This window comes from Lissotriton helveticus, chromosome 5_1 (assembly GCF_964261635.1).
Source record: "Lissotriton helveticus chromosome 5_1, aLisHel1.1, whole genome shotgun sequence".
In the NCBI taxonomy this organism is placed as follows: domain Eukaryota; kingdom Metazoa; phylum Chordata; class Amphibia; order Caudata; family Salamandridae; genus Lissotriton; species Lissotriton helveticus.
Window position 1 is genome coordinate 65262810 of NC_136065.1, and position 16343 is coordinate 65279152.

The following is a 16343-nucleotide window of genomic DNA, read 5'->3' on the forward strand; positions in this document are numbered from 1 at the left end:
ACTGGCGGGCAGGTATGATTACAAGGTGTTTGACACCAAACGCAACATATTTCCATGCAGCCGTTTTAAAGTCAGCATTTACTGAAAGGTTATAATGCACTTTAGAGTATATGGTTTGCTGCATCACAAACAACCCCGGAGAATAGGTTCCGAAGGCTGCAGAGGGGCTCAGCTCATGCTTGGGCACCCTTTCACATAATACCCTGCACCCTGCCTTCAGGATTGATAAGGCCTGCCATAGTGGTAACTGATAGGTTTATATGTGCAGTCATATGGATAGATATAGTGAACCTATATCTAAGTAAGGGGTGCATGCACCACCTTACACAGGCTGCAGTAGCAGACCTGTTGTGCCATTTTGAATAGTCTCCCAGGGGTGGCATAATACATGCTGCAGCCCCTGGAAGGCCTCTGTGGTATCCATACACTAGTGACTTATAAGGGTACCCCAGAATCCAATCTGGAGTGTACCTAAAGTACATGCAATCAATTTAGAGGAGAAAGCAGCTCTGGCAGTTCTTCCTCAGCCGGGCAATGTTATGATGTTTATTATAGATGGAGGGGAAAATTGCAAATCACACCAAGATAACAAAACATACAGTGTCTGTATGATCTTTATTTGCCTCAAATACACCCACAGGTAAAGAAGAGTGGACTCATTATAACACTCCCACGTCAATGTTGTCCTGTACTGTTCTCCTATATTTAATATCATCCGCTCATGGACGGATCCCGGCACTATCCACTCTTCACACGGTTGTATGGCTTTGACACTGTCCCCTCAGTATACGTATGTACGGCTCCCACATTGAAGAGTCTACATGCATACGTACGATCCACCTTCTTCCACTGGGCGCACAGAAGTACAGGTCTAACACTATCCATTCTGTACACATAGCGACGATCCAGACATAACTTACTCCGCACGTAGCTGTACAATGCTGCAACTATCCATTGTACACAGAGGCACAGCTCTAACACTATCCATTCTGTACACAGAGGTATGATTCGGACATTATACACTCTGCATGTAGGTGCACAATGTTGCTTCTTTCCACTGCACACAAAGGTACAGCTCTGACACTGTGCGCTCTGTACACTGTGCACTCTGCACCTAGCTGTATAATCCAGTCTCTCCACTGCGCACAGATGCACAGGTCTGACATTTTCCACCCTTCAGACATAATAACACTAATAGCTTTTTTCTCAGTCTCCTCTCAGTGCCAGCTTCAATTTATAACTTGTTCCTGTGAATGATAAATAATGTTCCTCCTTTTTAGAACCGATCTTTAAATTCAGGGCAGAAACACTGGAATCCCGCGGCACAAATGCCACCAGCGTCGATGTGGTGTCGGCCAGCTAAAGGACCTTTTACGCACCAGCGTTCGCACTAAATACAAATAAACGACACTTCCAAATTCAGTGTATATGAGAATAAAAATATTTGAAAAATGAAATGTCCCCTGTTCAAAGAACCTGCGAAGTTTTAATTGCAATCTCCCATCCACCATTTTATATCCAAGGACTTAATTAGTAACAAGAAAACTGAAGCTCCCGTGGAAGCCGGAATGGAGCGACCAAGGGTAGATCTCTGGAGCACCAACGAGCAGGCTGCTACTCCCTCCTCTGCTGGGGCGGAGGCTGCTGGAGCCAGAGTTGGATCCCTCTTCTCCTCAGATGTTCTGTCCTTGTTGAAGGGGCAGATGGACGTCTCCCACCTCAGGTCTTGGACCTGTAAACAAATAAGACAGAGGATCAGACATTTCTGGAGAAAGAGCCCCATTCTCAGCCACAGATTATAAATAACAGTGCAGAACCAAAGAGAATATATTGAACATCACAGAAAAACAGTGTCTTTGAGTTCTACTCTGTGTAGATCCCATTGTGGATGCTGAGAGTAACACCTTTAACAGAGGCATCTTTACACAGCTGCAGTATCTGAGCAAAGAAACAGATCCTTTCTTTCATACACAACAAAACATTCCTTTGGGATTATTTCGATTTGTTAAAGATATTTCACCATATGACCCTCAAGGGTCAGGAAAATGCCAACTTTCTGAGGGATTAATCGCCCAAGTCTTGGAACTTGGTAAGCAAAGTGGCTTTTTGGGCTCTAAAGAACATGACTATTTGCTCAAGAAATTTCCAAGGACCCCTGTCCTTTATCTTCTCCCGAAGTTTCACAAGAGGCTTCATGACCCACCGGGTCGCCCGATAGTTTCGGGCTGTGACTCTTGTTTAGAACCCATTGCACAGTACGTGGATTTCTTTCTAAAACCGTTTATAAGAGAAGTAAGATCTTACCTCAGAGACACGACAGATTTCCTTCTGAAAGTGGAAGGTACGCCATTTGATGCACAATGTCAAATAATGATCACCATGGACGTCACGTCCCTTTATACCCAGATCCCCCAAGAAGAGGCTCTGGAGGTGATGCAAATCTATCTTGATAAGAGACCAAGACCTCATCGGGTTCCCACCTCGTTCATTCTAGAATTGGCGACAATAGCACTCAAAAAGAACTATTTCACCTTTAATGGTGATTTCTTTATGCAGATCAAGGGGACTGCCATGGGGTGTCCTTATGCCCCAGAAATGGCAGTCCTCTATATGGCACAGTACGAGGAAACATTTGTGGAGGTGAACAATCCTTTTAAGGATCACATCAAACAGTGGTACAGGTACATTGACGACGTCTGGCTCCTGTGACAGGGGAGCCAGACCGAGTTGATGCTGTTCCACGCCTGGCTTAATTCTAGACAGTTTTCCATTCAGCAAAGCACTAACCGCATGACATTTTTGGATGTAGAGGTCACATGTCCCCAAGGACAATTGAAAGTATCCCTTTTCAAAAAAGTAACTGATAGGAATACGATTCTACATCACAACAGTGCCCACCCGAGAAACCTCAAAGCCAACTTGCCTTTTGGCCAACTGCTTCGAATTCGACGTAATTGTTCTGAAATGGACGATTATGAAAAACATGGACAACATTTCTGTTTAGCTATGCGCCAACGGGGTTATCCTAAAAAGCTTCTGAAGCATTCCTTCAAGAGAGCAAAATACACACCTCGAGAATGCTTACTGCAAGTCAAACATCGCCCCCCATTGGACAGACTTGTCTGCGTCACGACATTTTGCCCTGACACACACAAACTCAGGCAAGCTGTACTCAAAAATTGGCACCTCTTGGAAGGACTTGATTGTCCTTTCCCCAGGCCCATTTTTGCATACAAAAAAAACCGAAGTATCGCCAACAGTTGATTCGAGCAGACATTGCTCTACCAAAACTAAGAAGCGATTTGGTGGCTCAGTGGAAACTCAAACCCATTGAGGGGCACCATAAGTGCGGAAACTGTGTCGCGTGTCCCAATACAATTGAGGGCAAAGAATTTATTCACCAAGGGACCAAATGGTCGCACAACGAATTTTCCAATTGTCGCACAAAAAATGTCATATATGTGATACAGTGCCCTTGTGCTAAAATCTACGTCGGAAAGACGAACCAACAGATCAACCATCGAATCAGCCAACATCGCTCTAGAATAAAGAAGAAAGTGATGGTGGCACCCATGGTCCAACACTTCCTAGAAAAGGGTCATACTGAGCATGATTTCAGGTGGTCCGTGCTGCAAGTAGTCAATTCAAAAAAGAATATTCAAGACATTGATCGTGTTTTGCTTCAGAAAGAAGCATATTTAATCTTAAAATTTAACAGTGCTCAGACTGGATTGAATAACCTTTCTGAGATTACACGCCTGTAATACCGGTATTGTCATGAGTTCCTTCGCAGTTCGTGTGGCACCTGGTTTGGTCTAAGCGCCTGTTTCCACAGAATCTTTTTGGACACATGACACCATTGGGGCCGTGGGTACCACGCATATACATTTTGAATTTTCTTTGCATTATTATCCAAGTTATGCGCTGACCTTTTTGCCGGATAAGACTGTGCAGTGTTCCATTTTTAAAACCTCCAACACGTGCACTTCAAACTACAAGCCCGTTTTTCTTTGGACAAAAAAACTACCAAGTCCAGAATGCACTGGGTGGGCAACTAATATAACTAATCACTATCAGTCCATCGGCCATCTTTGAATCACTGTTAATTCGACCGGGTTCTGAGAAGGCACAGACTCACATGGTAAGCGGCTCCCATTGTGCGTTTAGTTTGAGTAATTCTGTCCCAAGTCGGCTATAAACTGATCATGCACTTTGCGCTTTTCACCCCGCTAGGTCTAGGTGAGCGCAACGATCATTGAAAAATTTACGGGCCATTGAAGAAATAAATAAAGGTAGGCGCACGTTTTTCGTTTTTTTCAATGTAGACAAACATTGGCGTGCATATTATCACTGACACAATTTCCAAATTTGGTTTTTCACATAGACGAACCGGCACATGGTCACAATTTACCCAGAGTTTGGCCGCGAGACGGCACAGCGCAGGTCAGTTTTCTTTTGGGAAGTTTATGCAAACAATGTTCTGTTTTGGCGTCTTAGTTATACGCGCTATTCCCTTCTTGTTGTCATCAGGTACCCCCCTTTCAAATAAAGCCCCCGGTGTCCCAGATTCGCAAGGAAAGCGACGCCCCGCCACATGACCCCAAGTCGGTATGTACAGTTAGTCAATACTCGTGGATAAGCTAGGAGAGGCAATCAATTGAGTATAAGTTCAGTAATTAGCTTTTTCTTTACATCTTTCAGATATAAAGAATCAAAGCCCTGATGAGAGACCAGGGACATTCGTCCTGGCCTCAAAACGCGTTGGCTTTTGTGTTGGATGGAACAAATTTTGATTTGTAACAACAACTAGGACTTAGCAGTCCAGTGATTTGTATTGCTTGCCATTCATTTGGCATAAGTTCCACGCACATTTTGAATATCCATTTATTGTTGTCGATGTATGCATTTGTATTTGAAATTTCCTGTATTTTTTGTAGTATGTTTTGATGTTGTCTTAATTGATTAATAATTTATGTGATTTTTTGTAAAAATGTATGAATATTGAATGTACAGTGTTTGTTTTTTGCTAGTATAACTAAAAAATTGCTGATAAAATATAAAGTAAATGGCAATAAAAGATTTGCCTGGAAGGGAATGAATTGATATTTTTTCCATCCATTTAAGTCGTTCTGAATTTAATGTGGTTGAGACAGTTTTTGTTTTTCATATAAATATAAGGTCCAGTCTCAATCACTCATAAGGACCTAACTCCTTAGGGATACAACTTTCTGAAAGTGGCACTTTCAAAATTGGAATCTAAAAGTCGACTTTAGCAGTATCGAGGAATTTATATTTCAATTCATTTGAGTCCAAACCTGATATCCCTATCTTCTCCCAATCAAAAGTTAACACGTGTAATAAGGTATTTATTTAATTTTAATTTAAAGGAGTTTGTAAAGCGCCTGGTGACGCCTCCCGGCGTGTCCCCGCGCTGTGGAGAGAGCATATTTAGAGGGACAGAGAGAGCACAATCACAAAGTAAAGAGGCAAGTTTTCAACTTCTTTCTAAAAGAGGACTCATTAATCTCTAGCCTGATATCCAGAGGCAGGAGGTTCCAGTGCCTAGCCGCTAAAGTGCGGAATGATCTACCTCCCATTCTAGCTTTTTTGGGGCAGGCAGTTCTGAGCAGACCCATTCCTTTGGATCTGAGTGGTCTGTTGGGTTCATACAAGGATGCCAGATCCAACATATAGGCCCGTGCTCTGTGATGGATTATCCTATGGCACCATAGCATAGCTTTAAAAACAATCCTCTTACTAATAGGTAGCCAATGGAGGTATCCCAATGGCAATTTAGGGCCTACCTCCAAAATGTCTTATATGTATTAAAAAGGAAGGTTTAGGCTTTGCATGAGGTTTATTTTGCCAGGCCGAACTGCCAGTGCTACTTCAGTGGGTGGAACAATGAGTGCTGCAGGTCCACTAATAGCATTTCACTTAAACGCTCTGGGTGCATATTATACCATATACTAGGGGCTTACAAGTAAAGGTTAGCAGGAAGATGAAAATAGCTCAATAAATGAATAGACACCTCTCTGACCCCTCCCCTGTACTGATAGAACACGGTTCTACTCAGTTCACACTAGAGTCAGCACATGGAGGCTGGATGCCAATTTCCTAACAGAAATTCATGATACAATAACTACTTTCATGACAGCGATTAAATGGGATGCCAGTAAATGCTGCTAAGGGGATGTGTGTGAATATGATGAAATGGAATAAAAGGCACTGTACCAGAGGAAAGAGTTAGATTGCTGCAGAAGCAAGAGGTTAACTTTCCTTCTAGTGCACTAGGAGCAGAGAGGGGTCTGGCTCCCGTCCCGGGGGCGACCATCTTAGGTCGGCTCTTTCACCGCCAGCTTTTAATTGCTTTTATGATTTTCTTTCGCACTATTTCAGTTTGGTTATTGTTTTAATTGACTTTCCTTTTCCCCGTCCTTTATTCTGGGAGGGAGCTTCCCTGACTGAAGAGGAGCGCGGGGTCTCCACTACCCGCTTTAGCTCCTAGGAAAGTCGTCACTAGTATGCAATCGAAACCTTTGACCACTTGGTTCACGGAGGCATTATAGGCACAGAAGACATATTGTAAGCAGCTGGAACACACATGGCGCAAAGATTATGAAGATCACCATAAAACTTCCCAGCTTGCGGCCCTGAGACAATGTCATAAAGACCTTAGATTCCTCTGTACCTGAAAACCTAAACTATTGTTCCGGCACTTACTAAGCTGCTTAATCTATCCTTTGTTTCTGGGCGTGTTCCCCAGGAATGGAAGCATGCCATGGTGATTCCACTTTTGAAGAAACCTACCTTAGATCCCTCTGTACCTGAAAACCTAACACCTATATCTCTAGTGCCTTTTTTCGAAGAAATTGCTGAAAAATTCGCCAATCAACAACTGATGAATTTTGTGGAAGAAAATGCTCTTCTCCACAAAACACAATCAAGGTTTAGACCACCTTCAGTACAGAATGAGCCCTTCTATTCGCGTCGGAATCTCTCCGCCAAGTGGCAGACGTAGAGACGGCTGCAGTGGTCATGCTTGACTTGAGTGCCGCCTTTGATACTTTCTCCATTGACTGCTACAAGACAGACACAGCATTCAGGAGTGGGAGGCACTGGGCTGGTTAGCAGACTTCTTGGAGGGTTGTACCTTCCAGGTTACCCTATAGTCGCTCTCTTTCACCACCCGGTCGCTGTAACGAAGAGTGCCTCAAGGCTCAGCCCTGAGTCCGACCCTGTTTAATTTATATACGCGTCCATTGACTGTAATAATTGAGGGCCCCAGCGTCCTATGCTGATGACACGCCATCGATTCTAACCCTAGCTCAGGATAATCACCAAGCAGCAGGAGAATTTAAACTATGTTTGATAGACCTGGCTAACTGGATGAAAAACAGTGGCTTGAGACTTAATGCCAATAAAACTGACATCCTGGTGGTGGGGAAACAACCATCTATCTGGTCCACGATATGGGGGCGCGATGAGTGAGGCCCTCTGCCTACTCCAACCATAAAGTAAAACATCTTGGAGTGTGGTTTGATTGCACTCTATCTTTTACGGACCAAATCTCCACTCTTACAGGCACCTGCTTTGGGGTCCTGGAAATGATTCGGAAGATTTTGGGGCTCATCCCGGATTCTGCAAAAAGAACAGCAGTCCAGGCCCTCGTGGCATCAAGGCTGGACTATTGCCATGTCCTCTCTTTGGGTGCCTCGAAGAGGAGTATTGAAATGCCCCAGAGGGTGCAAAAGGCGGCAGCTCGTATGCCGCGGAACGCTCTCCAATGTGCCCCTACGAGGCTAGTCTTGGTAAACCTCCACTGGCTCCCCATTGAGGAGAGGATATACTTCAAAGCCATGTGCTATATATACACGATACTCCAGGGAAAGGGCCCTAGTTGTCTCCTTCCTTTGATTCTACCCTACCACCGTAACGGATCACTGAAACAATATCGACGTCAAGAATATCGATTTACAAAAATATCGAGGAAAAAATATAGAATACCAAAATATCGACCTCCTATCTCCAAACAGGTAAGTACAAAAATATCGATGTAAAAAATATAGTTAGTCAAAATATCGAATTTTTAAAAATGCTTTAAATTAATTAAAAATTAATGAAATAATGAATATAATTAACTTATTAAACTTACTTAAAATACTTAAATAACCTTAAAAATAATAAATAATTAATGTAAGTAAAAAAACCATACAAATTGATTTGTTAATACATATATATATATATATATAAACGCAATATTAAGTTAGCATAGGTACATTTGAGATTTAAACGCCATTTTTCCTTTCTTGCAACTTCTGCACACGACCCTTAATTGTTGACTTAGCTTTCAACCTAGTGGTTTGCCGTGGTGTATGTGAGAATAATATGTTATTGCTCTGATATCAGTCTTGTTTAATAAACCCTGTCTGCACGGAGAGTGCTGAAGTTTCAGGAGCAACACGATATGGAATTGTTATGAGGTCTGATCTCCACGCTTTCATAGTCATAACACAAGTGCAGCCTTTGCCAACTTGGGCTTGAGGCGGGATTGATATTGCTTTGCACGAGAATCGTTAACACACTTGATGCGGTGCACATGCAGAGAGAGCTGGTGTATGCTGATGTGATTCCTTCATGCTAGGACACTAAGGTATGGGCCCGCCCTAAAACAACCCAAAGAGACCTTCTTAGCTAATAATATAATATATGTGTTAGGGAGGGTGAGATATAAGTGTTGTTAACTCTTATTCATTACAGCATGTTAACATGCTGTCACCATTCGCTTTTTATGTCTTAGTAACTATGCTGATAATTTTGCTACTGATAATAAGTATACTTGTATTATCAAAGATACTGCGCCTGAGAAGACGGCATTAGTAAATAAACATTTCAAATGCACATGTGTCTTCTTTACTCCATGTTCTGGTTTGTAATGATAATATAACGAAAGAGTGTTCATGAGTCCCACGTACCCTGAGGTACTGTAAGTTCATGTTCTGGTTTGTCTAAACATTGGGTGTTTGATATGTCCAATGAGACACTGTAGCTAGCTCGGTAAGGGGTGAGTTGGTTGCTAAGGTAAGTTTTGGGACATCCTAATTTGCCGAGGTTCCACTCCTCTGTGCACAGTTCTGTGTGAGTACAGAAACCCTGCAACATGGCGCCCAACGGTTTCGGTGGTCTTATATCATGACACTCGAGTAGTTTATCGTTCATGCCTTAACCCCTTCACGTCCGTTTCCGGAGAACGGGGTGTTGGTGAAACCTACCTATTTTTTGAAATAGGTCTTTATTCAAGCTTGATTCTTACTTAAACGGTTTCTTTGAGTTACTACCCAGTTGTGCTACAAAGTATTCTTTGTGTTTACTTGTTTCCAATTCTGTTATGGCGGCAGCGGTGGCTATTGCACAGCATAGTCGCGTAGCGGTACGCAACCATCTTCAGACGTACCAGGTCCCAGTAGATGGGATGGCTGTGATTTTCGTGGTAAGTGCAGATCCGGCGTTTCCTTACGAGTTGTTTTACTCTTGGGTTACGTTTCCGGCTGTGGACGCTAATTCTGGTTTGTACCACTCCTACACCGCCTCGGATGTCCCGGCTGAATATACGCCATACAGGGCATTGGAAATACCTATTGATCATTGGCAGCATCGAGTTTGGTTTGATGGCGCCCTCCCCCACTCTTTGTCCCGTGCGAGGTTAGGTCCACTCTCGATTCCAGGTACGAATTGGCCTGCATTGGGTGGCTTTACCCCGCACCCGAATCACGGGGCTTGTACCCTGGCAGAAATTCGTAGGCTACATGTAGTCTCCATTTCCGTGATTCGTGCTTTAGTGCAATACATCGGTCGACATCTTCCTGGTGGTCCCCAGGGGGGTGCGGCCGCTCCCATGGAACGAGGCGGAATGCGTCTCAATCCAGTGATGGTAAATTCGGTTTTTGGTGCGCGTCCGGTTGACAACGATGACTTCCCATTCTGGCTAGCAGAGAAGTTTGATCAACTGGAGGCGGTTTTTCCTAATTCTACTCCTGCTGATAAACATAGAATGTTGACGATTACTCTACCGAAGGATATTACTCCTGAACTTGCTGACTGTGACAGCTGGGGAAAAACATTTGCGGCAGTTTATACAAGGTGCTTCGGCACCCCATCTATGACTGCCCTGCCTGAAATCGTTAGACGTGTTCAGAATGATCACGGTCCAGAGGCAGCGGTTGAATTGGGTATGCGCCTGTGTGGTTCTTTTGAGATTGTAAGTGATCTCATTCTCTCCAATGTTAAAGGAGATGCAGTTAACTTTCAGGTGTCGAATGCTTTGGCTGCTCTGCCCGATGCCGACAAACCCCGCCAGTTAGCAAAGATTGTGGTGGCCGCTTATAAAACGATTGGCCGCACAAGTAGAGGTCTGAAATATTTTCCAGTGAAGGAGAAAAAACAACCACAGGGACAATCTGCAGTGACAGATGCCCAGCCCAAGTCCAAAAAACAAAATTGGCCTAAAAAACAGACACAGGGGAAGCAGACAACGCAGACTCAGGGGACTTTTCCTGCAATACAAGCTCCTGCGCCACCCGAAAAAGTTTATGATTTGCGCGACCGCGCGATGATTAAATCGCCTGATCGTTTTCAGGGTTCTGATCAACGCTCTCCTCGTTCCTTTCAGGACACATCGGCCCAGAAGACCGGTGGAGGAGGAGGGGGTGGACGTGGACGTGGTGGCCAACAAGGACGTGGCCAGTCCCGCCAGACGGACGGCGCAGTGAAGCAGGAGGATTCTACGCCTAGGCGTCCGCAGTTTGCGAAAAAGAAAGTCGCAGCCTTAACAGCGCATCGATATGCCACAGATAGTGAGAACGCGGCTTCGGAATCTGACGTGGGCTCTGACCTTGCTGGACAGCGCGGCGGAGATAACCATAGTCAGAGAGGCGCTGCGTCCACTACTGAGGGTGACAGCGACTGATGTCTACGTTGTGATAGAAACAGCGGATACGAGACTTGCTCCCCCTGAAAGACTATATGAAATTGTCCTGTTAATTGAAGGTGACATACAGCGTACCGTTAAAGGTGTATTTTGGGAGAATCTGTCTTCTACATATGATATTTTACTTTCGGAGGCTGACTGGCCCCCACCTTTTGTGCTCGCGGCGCCGCGAGGGGAGGAGGTGATCCTACCCAGTTTCGCGAACACTGTCTCGAAAGAGCATGCGCAGCATTTTGCAGAAGAGTGGGCTCGGGCTCTCGCGCCGGCTCTGTACCGTAACCAATGTGGTTGGGATAAATTGTCGCCTTGCCACGAAATTCCGTTGCGGTCTCAGCCGCAGCCTCAACCTCAATATCCCATTCGGCGTGAAGCAAAATCTTCCGTCGCGGAAATCCTTGAACAATTGGAATATCAGGGAGTTATTGAAACGTGTGTGTCACCGATGAATAATCCCCTTTTTACTGTGACCAAACCTGACGGATCATATCGTTTGGTTTTGGATTACCGGCATTTAAACTCGCATTGCCGTAACTGTGCAGTACAGAATACCCACGGCTCTGCCCTAGTGGATAGTCTCGTGCGTAAGCGTTTCAAGACAACGCTTGACATATCCAATGGTTTTTATGCCCACAGATTGGACAGCTTTAGCTCCCAATGGACCAGTTTTACAAGCGCTGGAGTCCAAAAGCAATTCCGGCGTCTTCCAATGGGCTACAAGAATAGTCCTGGTATATTTACCGCTCGAATTGTCTCTATTCTGGAGGCACTCGACCCTGATGCTTTTTCGTATGTGGATGACATATATCTCACAGACGACGATATTTGGGAGCATCTGTGTCGTGTAAATTCTCTTGTTTGCAACTTCGCAGACATGGGTTACAAATTCAACTTTGCAAAATCGCACATTGCTGAACATACAGTGTTGTTTTTGGGCTATGAGCTCAACAATGAAGGTAGAGGTTTGGCTCCTCACTTCTTAGAGAAGTGCGCACAATTGCGCGCACCAACAACACTGAAAAAATTACAATCCTTACTGGGCTTTTTGAATTTCAGCAGAACTTACATTCCGGAATATGCCCAGCGTATCAAGCCTTTGTATGCTTTGATACAACCAACTTTCTCTAAATCATGCTGGCTGCCTGAGCATTCAGCCATTTTGCAATCCTTGCAGGCTGATCTGCTCGCTTCTAAATATTTACTGACTCGTGATAACCACACCAACCTGGTCATAAGAATAATTCCTGGGACGGTGGGTTTCACGTACCTCACTTTTAATGAAGGTGACACAGTACCTATCGCTTACAAGTCACACTTGTACACTTCGGCTGAGATGCGGTTTCCCACAGTGGAAAAAGTTTTAACTGCTGTACAGATGGCAATTCTAAAAGAACGAGCTCTGTCACAGGGGAAACGCATGCTAGTGGTAACACCCTGTCCTCATTTAGAGGCAGTCACGAAAGCCAGTGTACCAAATTCAAAGGCTTTGCACCCTCGGTGGATTCAGTGGGCTGCGTCATTGTCATCCGTGGATGTCATGTTTATTTTTGACGCTTCCTTACGGTCGCAGGAGTACTTGCAGTATGAATTCGTTCATCCTGCTCCTCTGGCGATGCGACCTTTGGAGGACTTCCATTGCATCATTTACACTGATGGGTCGGCGCAGGTTGCGCATGGCTCTAAACATGCCTACGTTTCCGCATGCGCCATTGTGGTCGGTGCAATGTTGAATGATGAGTTCATTTCCAGGGAGGTTCACACGTTGCCCCTGGGCGATTGCACCGCACAATTGGCAGAGCTTCGTGCTCTCTTACTAGCTTTGGAGTACGCAGATCCAAGTGTTACTACTCTAATTGTAAGTGATTCTTACTACTGTGTCCAGTCTTACAATGAAAACTTGTTCTTTTGGATTCAAAATGATTTTCATGATTCCAAGGGTAGCACAATAAAACATAAAATGATCTGGGTTCGAGTGGCAGAGCTTAAGGCTATGTTGCCACTCGTTTATGTGATTCATACTCTCGGTCATCAGCGCGTGGGAGTACACGCTGTTGGCAACTCGCTTGCTGATGAAGCGGCGAAATCAGCAGTATCTACATACTTAGTTGCAGCAGTTACTAGGTCTAAAACCAAGATTGATAGCGACATCTTGGCAGCGATTGCTGCCTCTGAGAAGGGAAGTAAACATCCTGCGGGATTCCCTTCGAAGTATAAATACCACTTAAGTCCCGAAAAGGTTCCTTTTGTGACAATTCCTGATGTTGGGGAACGGCTGATTCCCAACTCGGATCGCAGAGCGGACTTGATAACAGCGGCTCATGAAGGTGTGGCGTCTGCGCATGCGGGCGTCTCGGCCACTGTAACTCAATTACAATTACGTTTCTGGTGGCGGGGACTGTACAAACAGACGCGTGATTATGTCCTTCTTTGTGACATATGCCAGCAGATTAAACCTTCGACTGCTACGCGTCCGCCTCAGACTCAGTTGTACATTTCTAATAAACCGCTAGGCTGTGTTTATTTAGATCACTGCGGTCCATTTTCATCTGATACTGCGTATAAATACATCTAAGTAGCAGTTGACTCATGCACACGCTTTGTGTGGGTATGGCCACATCGCAGCGCTGATTCACGGACTGTCATTAGAGATTTGCGTATCTTTATAGGGATTTTTGCCTGTGGTACCTTCCATTCGGATCAGGGTCCGGCTTTCGCCTCTAAGGCGTATAAGGATGCCATGACTTCGATGGGGGTCCAAGTCAAGTTTTCGTCACCCTACAGACCTGAGGGTAATAGTGTAGTTGAACGAATGAACCGTGATTTAAAGCAATCTTTGACAGCCCGAGTTATAGGCACTGGCAGAAACTGGCTGGCTCACCTCTATGGCATGCAGCGTGCTCTTAATAATCTCCCTAGAAGGTCTCTGGGTGGGCGGACCCCATACGAAATGCTCTTTGGCATCAAGATGTACGTCCCTGACCTTGACGGTCTAGACTCTGTGGTTCGCGCCACTTCCTTTGACGCAGATGAACATTGCACTGTTTTACAGAATCTACAAAAGACCAGAGACACTCTTGCAAAGGAACATTTGCCCTCCACATCGGATGATGCGTTGCAGATCCCGGTAGTTGGCTGGCTACCCCAAGTTGGAGAACTGGTTCGAGAGAAGATCGACAACAAGAAAGAGTTTGGTCCCTCCTATCGAGCTCCGGTCCCAGTGCTTGGAGTGAAGGGCACAAGAACAGTCATTTTACCACCACTTCCAGGTCGTAAGGAAAACAGGTTTATTTCTATTGACAATGTCAAGATACACAGAGTGGCCGATTCTTCTTAGCATGACACCGGCTGTTTCCTGTCCTTCCATTGTGAGAAATTCAATTATGCCCACTACTTCTAATAATGAACCTGAGGTGGCCATCGAATTACCTGCTGTTTCCAGTCCATTATTGAATAATTTACCAGGAACTAACCTTGATGAGACAGACTATACATACCCCACTGATTTGTCCATGCCTGACCTGCAAGCTCGTTTAGCCACGGAATCCAGATTTTCATTTGACTCTGCTTCCCTTGCCTCGAAAAAACCCTCTAAAATTGCAGTATATGCTAGCCTGTTTAAAAAACATTTTTTGATACCTCCTTGGATATACATTTGGCTGGTCCTTTTTTCGGTTTACCTTTTTATGTCATTTGGTTTTGTGTTTTATTTTTTTCGGATTATGAATGGACACTATGTCGAGGAGAGAACTTGCATTACTCATTTAAATGGAACATTGGCCCCACTTTCCTCTTCACATTCTACACACAGATTAAAAAGAGACTTGACTTTGGTTAACATCACAGCATGGCCTGTTCTGGATGGAATCGCGTGGGATGCAGTTCGTTTTCAGATTCATGGTCCAACGGAAGTCGTTAATGTTCCTAATGTACTGAGAGTTAATATGGGGGATGTAGTGAAACAAAACATTCGTTCTGATGATTGGGATGTTAATGCTGTGGAAAGTTTGTTTTCTGATTTGAAATACTATGCTGCTTTTGATGCTGAGGATTTATATTTAGAATCTGCTAATTATGGTGAATTGTTCTGTTACCAACATTATGGCAATCACTTCTTACACAAGACATCTTCCCGAAGGGATGCGGTTAATTTTACTCAGTGGGAACATTGCCCAGCACCTACACAAGGGAGTTCAGAAACGTTTCTTAAAAAGTATACTTATTTCACTGACTTTAATCAGTCCAATCCCGAGTCCTTTTATTTTAAATTTCAAAAACAGCCACTGTCCAAGGTTCGACTTACAAATACAAAATTGTTGTATTCGAAGGCCTTCCTAGATCAATTAGTTACTGGGGGGTATGAGTTATGGAAGGATACCATAGATCTTAAATCAGTTTGGGGCTCAAGGGCCTGGCAGGTACGAGGCACTGAGGCTTTGCACCGTGCATGTCTCATCCCAAATCATATGTGGTTTTTAAATGAAACCATTTCCCAGACCACATGCTTTGGATTGGCTACATCTAAAAGGTTAAACACCCCGTCTTTCCCGGAGTTGGAGGAATATGAGAATTGGAGTAATTTTACTAAATTGTCCATTAGAGATATACAGGCTCTGCTTCTTAATTCCTCCTTTAACATTTCCAGTATGAATCCCAAGGGTTGGCTGCTTTGGCACCGTAGTGCTGATTCTTGCCAAAAAAGATTTTTAAATATAACTGACGGTTTTAAGACTGTTAGATCTGATCCCCGTTTTGATTTGAGTCATACTGTCACCTCTTACTCTGTGGGCAAGTTGTGTCAAGCTTGGCTGAAACATTCAACTTTACCTGCAGTTAAGTATCACCTTTCCAAACTGAATGCAGACGTGGATTTGAATGATTTCATTAAGGGCCCAGCTAGTGGCAGGTCGAAACGTTGGTTATATGGGGTTTACAATGAAATTTGGAAACTCTCACAGATTGAGGCTGCTTCACGTCTTAGGGCTATTGATCAGGCGAATCTTGAGAAAGTGCTTGCAGTTGTTGACAATAGCATTAACGTGCTTTCCTCTAGAATTTACACATTAGATAATATTGTGTCGTCCGTTGTTGATATTGTGCATGATGAAGTATCTGTATTATACCATGGTCAAAATCAATTACGTTCAATCATGCAGTTTGCATGGACACTTCAGACTCTGAAAATGGGTAAAGTTCCCTGGGGATACATGAATGTTTCTTCTTTATTTGCACCGTTTAATTTGACAGACAAACAACGCTTGCTTTCAATGCGTGATGCTTCCTTTTCTATGCTACATATTGAAAGGTTGGAATCTTTACCTTTTTCTGTGGCAGAAGCCACTGCTGCTACGTGGCTTATCCA

General features: G+C 44.1%; 1 protein-coding gene across 1 annotated transcript in view; it reads right to left on the minus strand.

Annotated features, from left to right (window-relative positions):
• Positions 1–586: 586 nt before the first annotated feature.
• LOC144754136 (class I histocompatibility antigen, Gogo-OKO alpha chain-like) overlaps positions 587–16343 on the minus strand; it is a 261240-nt gene continuing 245483 nt past the window's right edge. Inside the window, exon 6 of the mRNA XM_078641713.1 lies at positions 587–1732. Coding sequence (XP_078497839.1) covers positions 1674–1732 — 59 coding nt within the window. The 3' untranslated portion in view covers positions 587–1673. The remainder of the gene's footprint in view (positions 1733–16343) is intronic.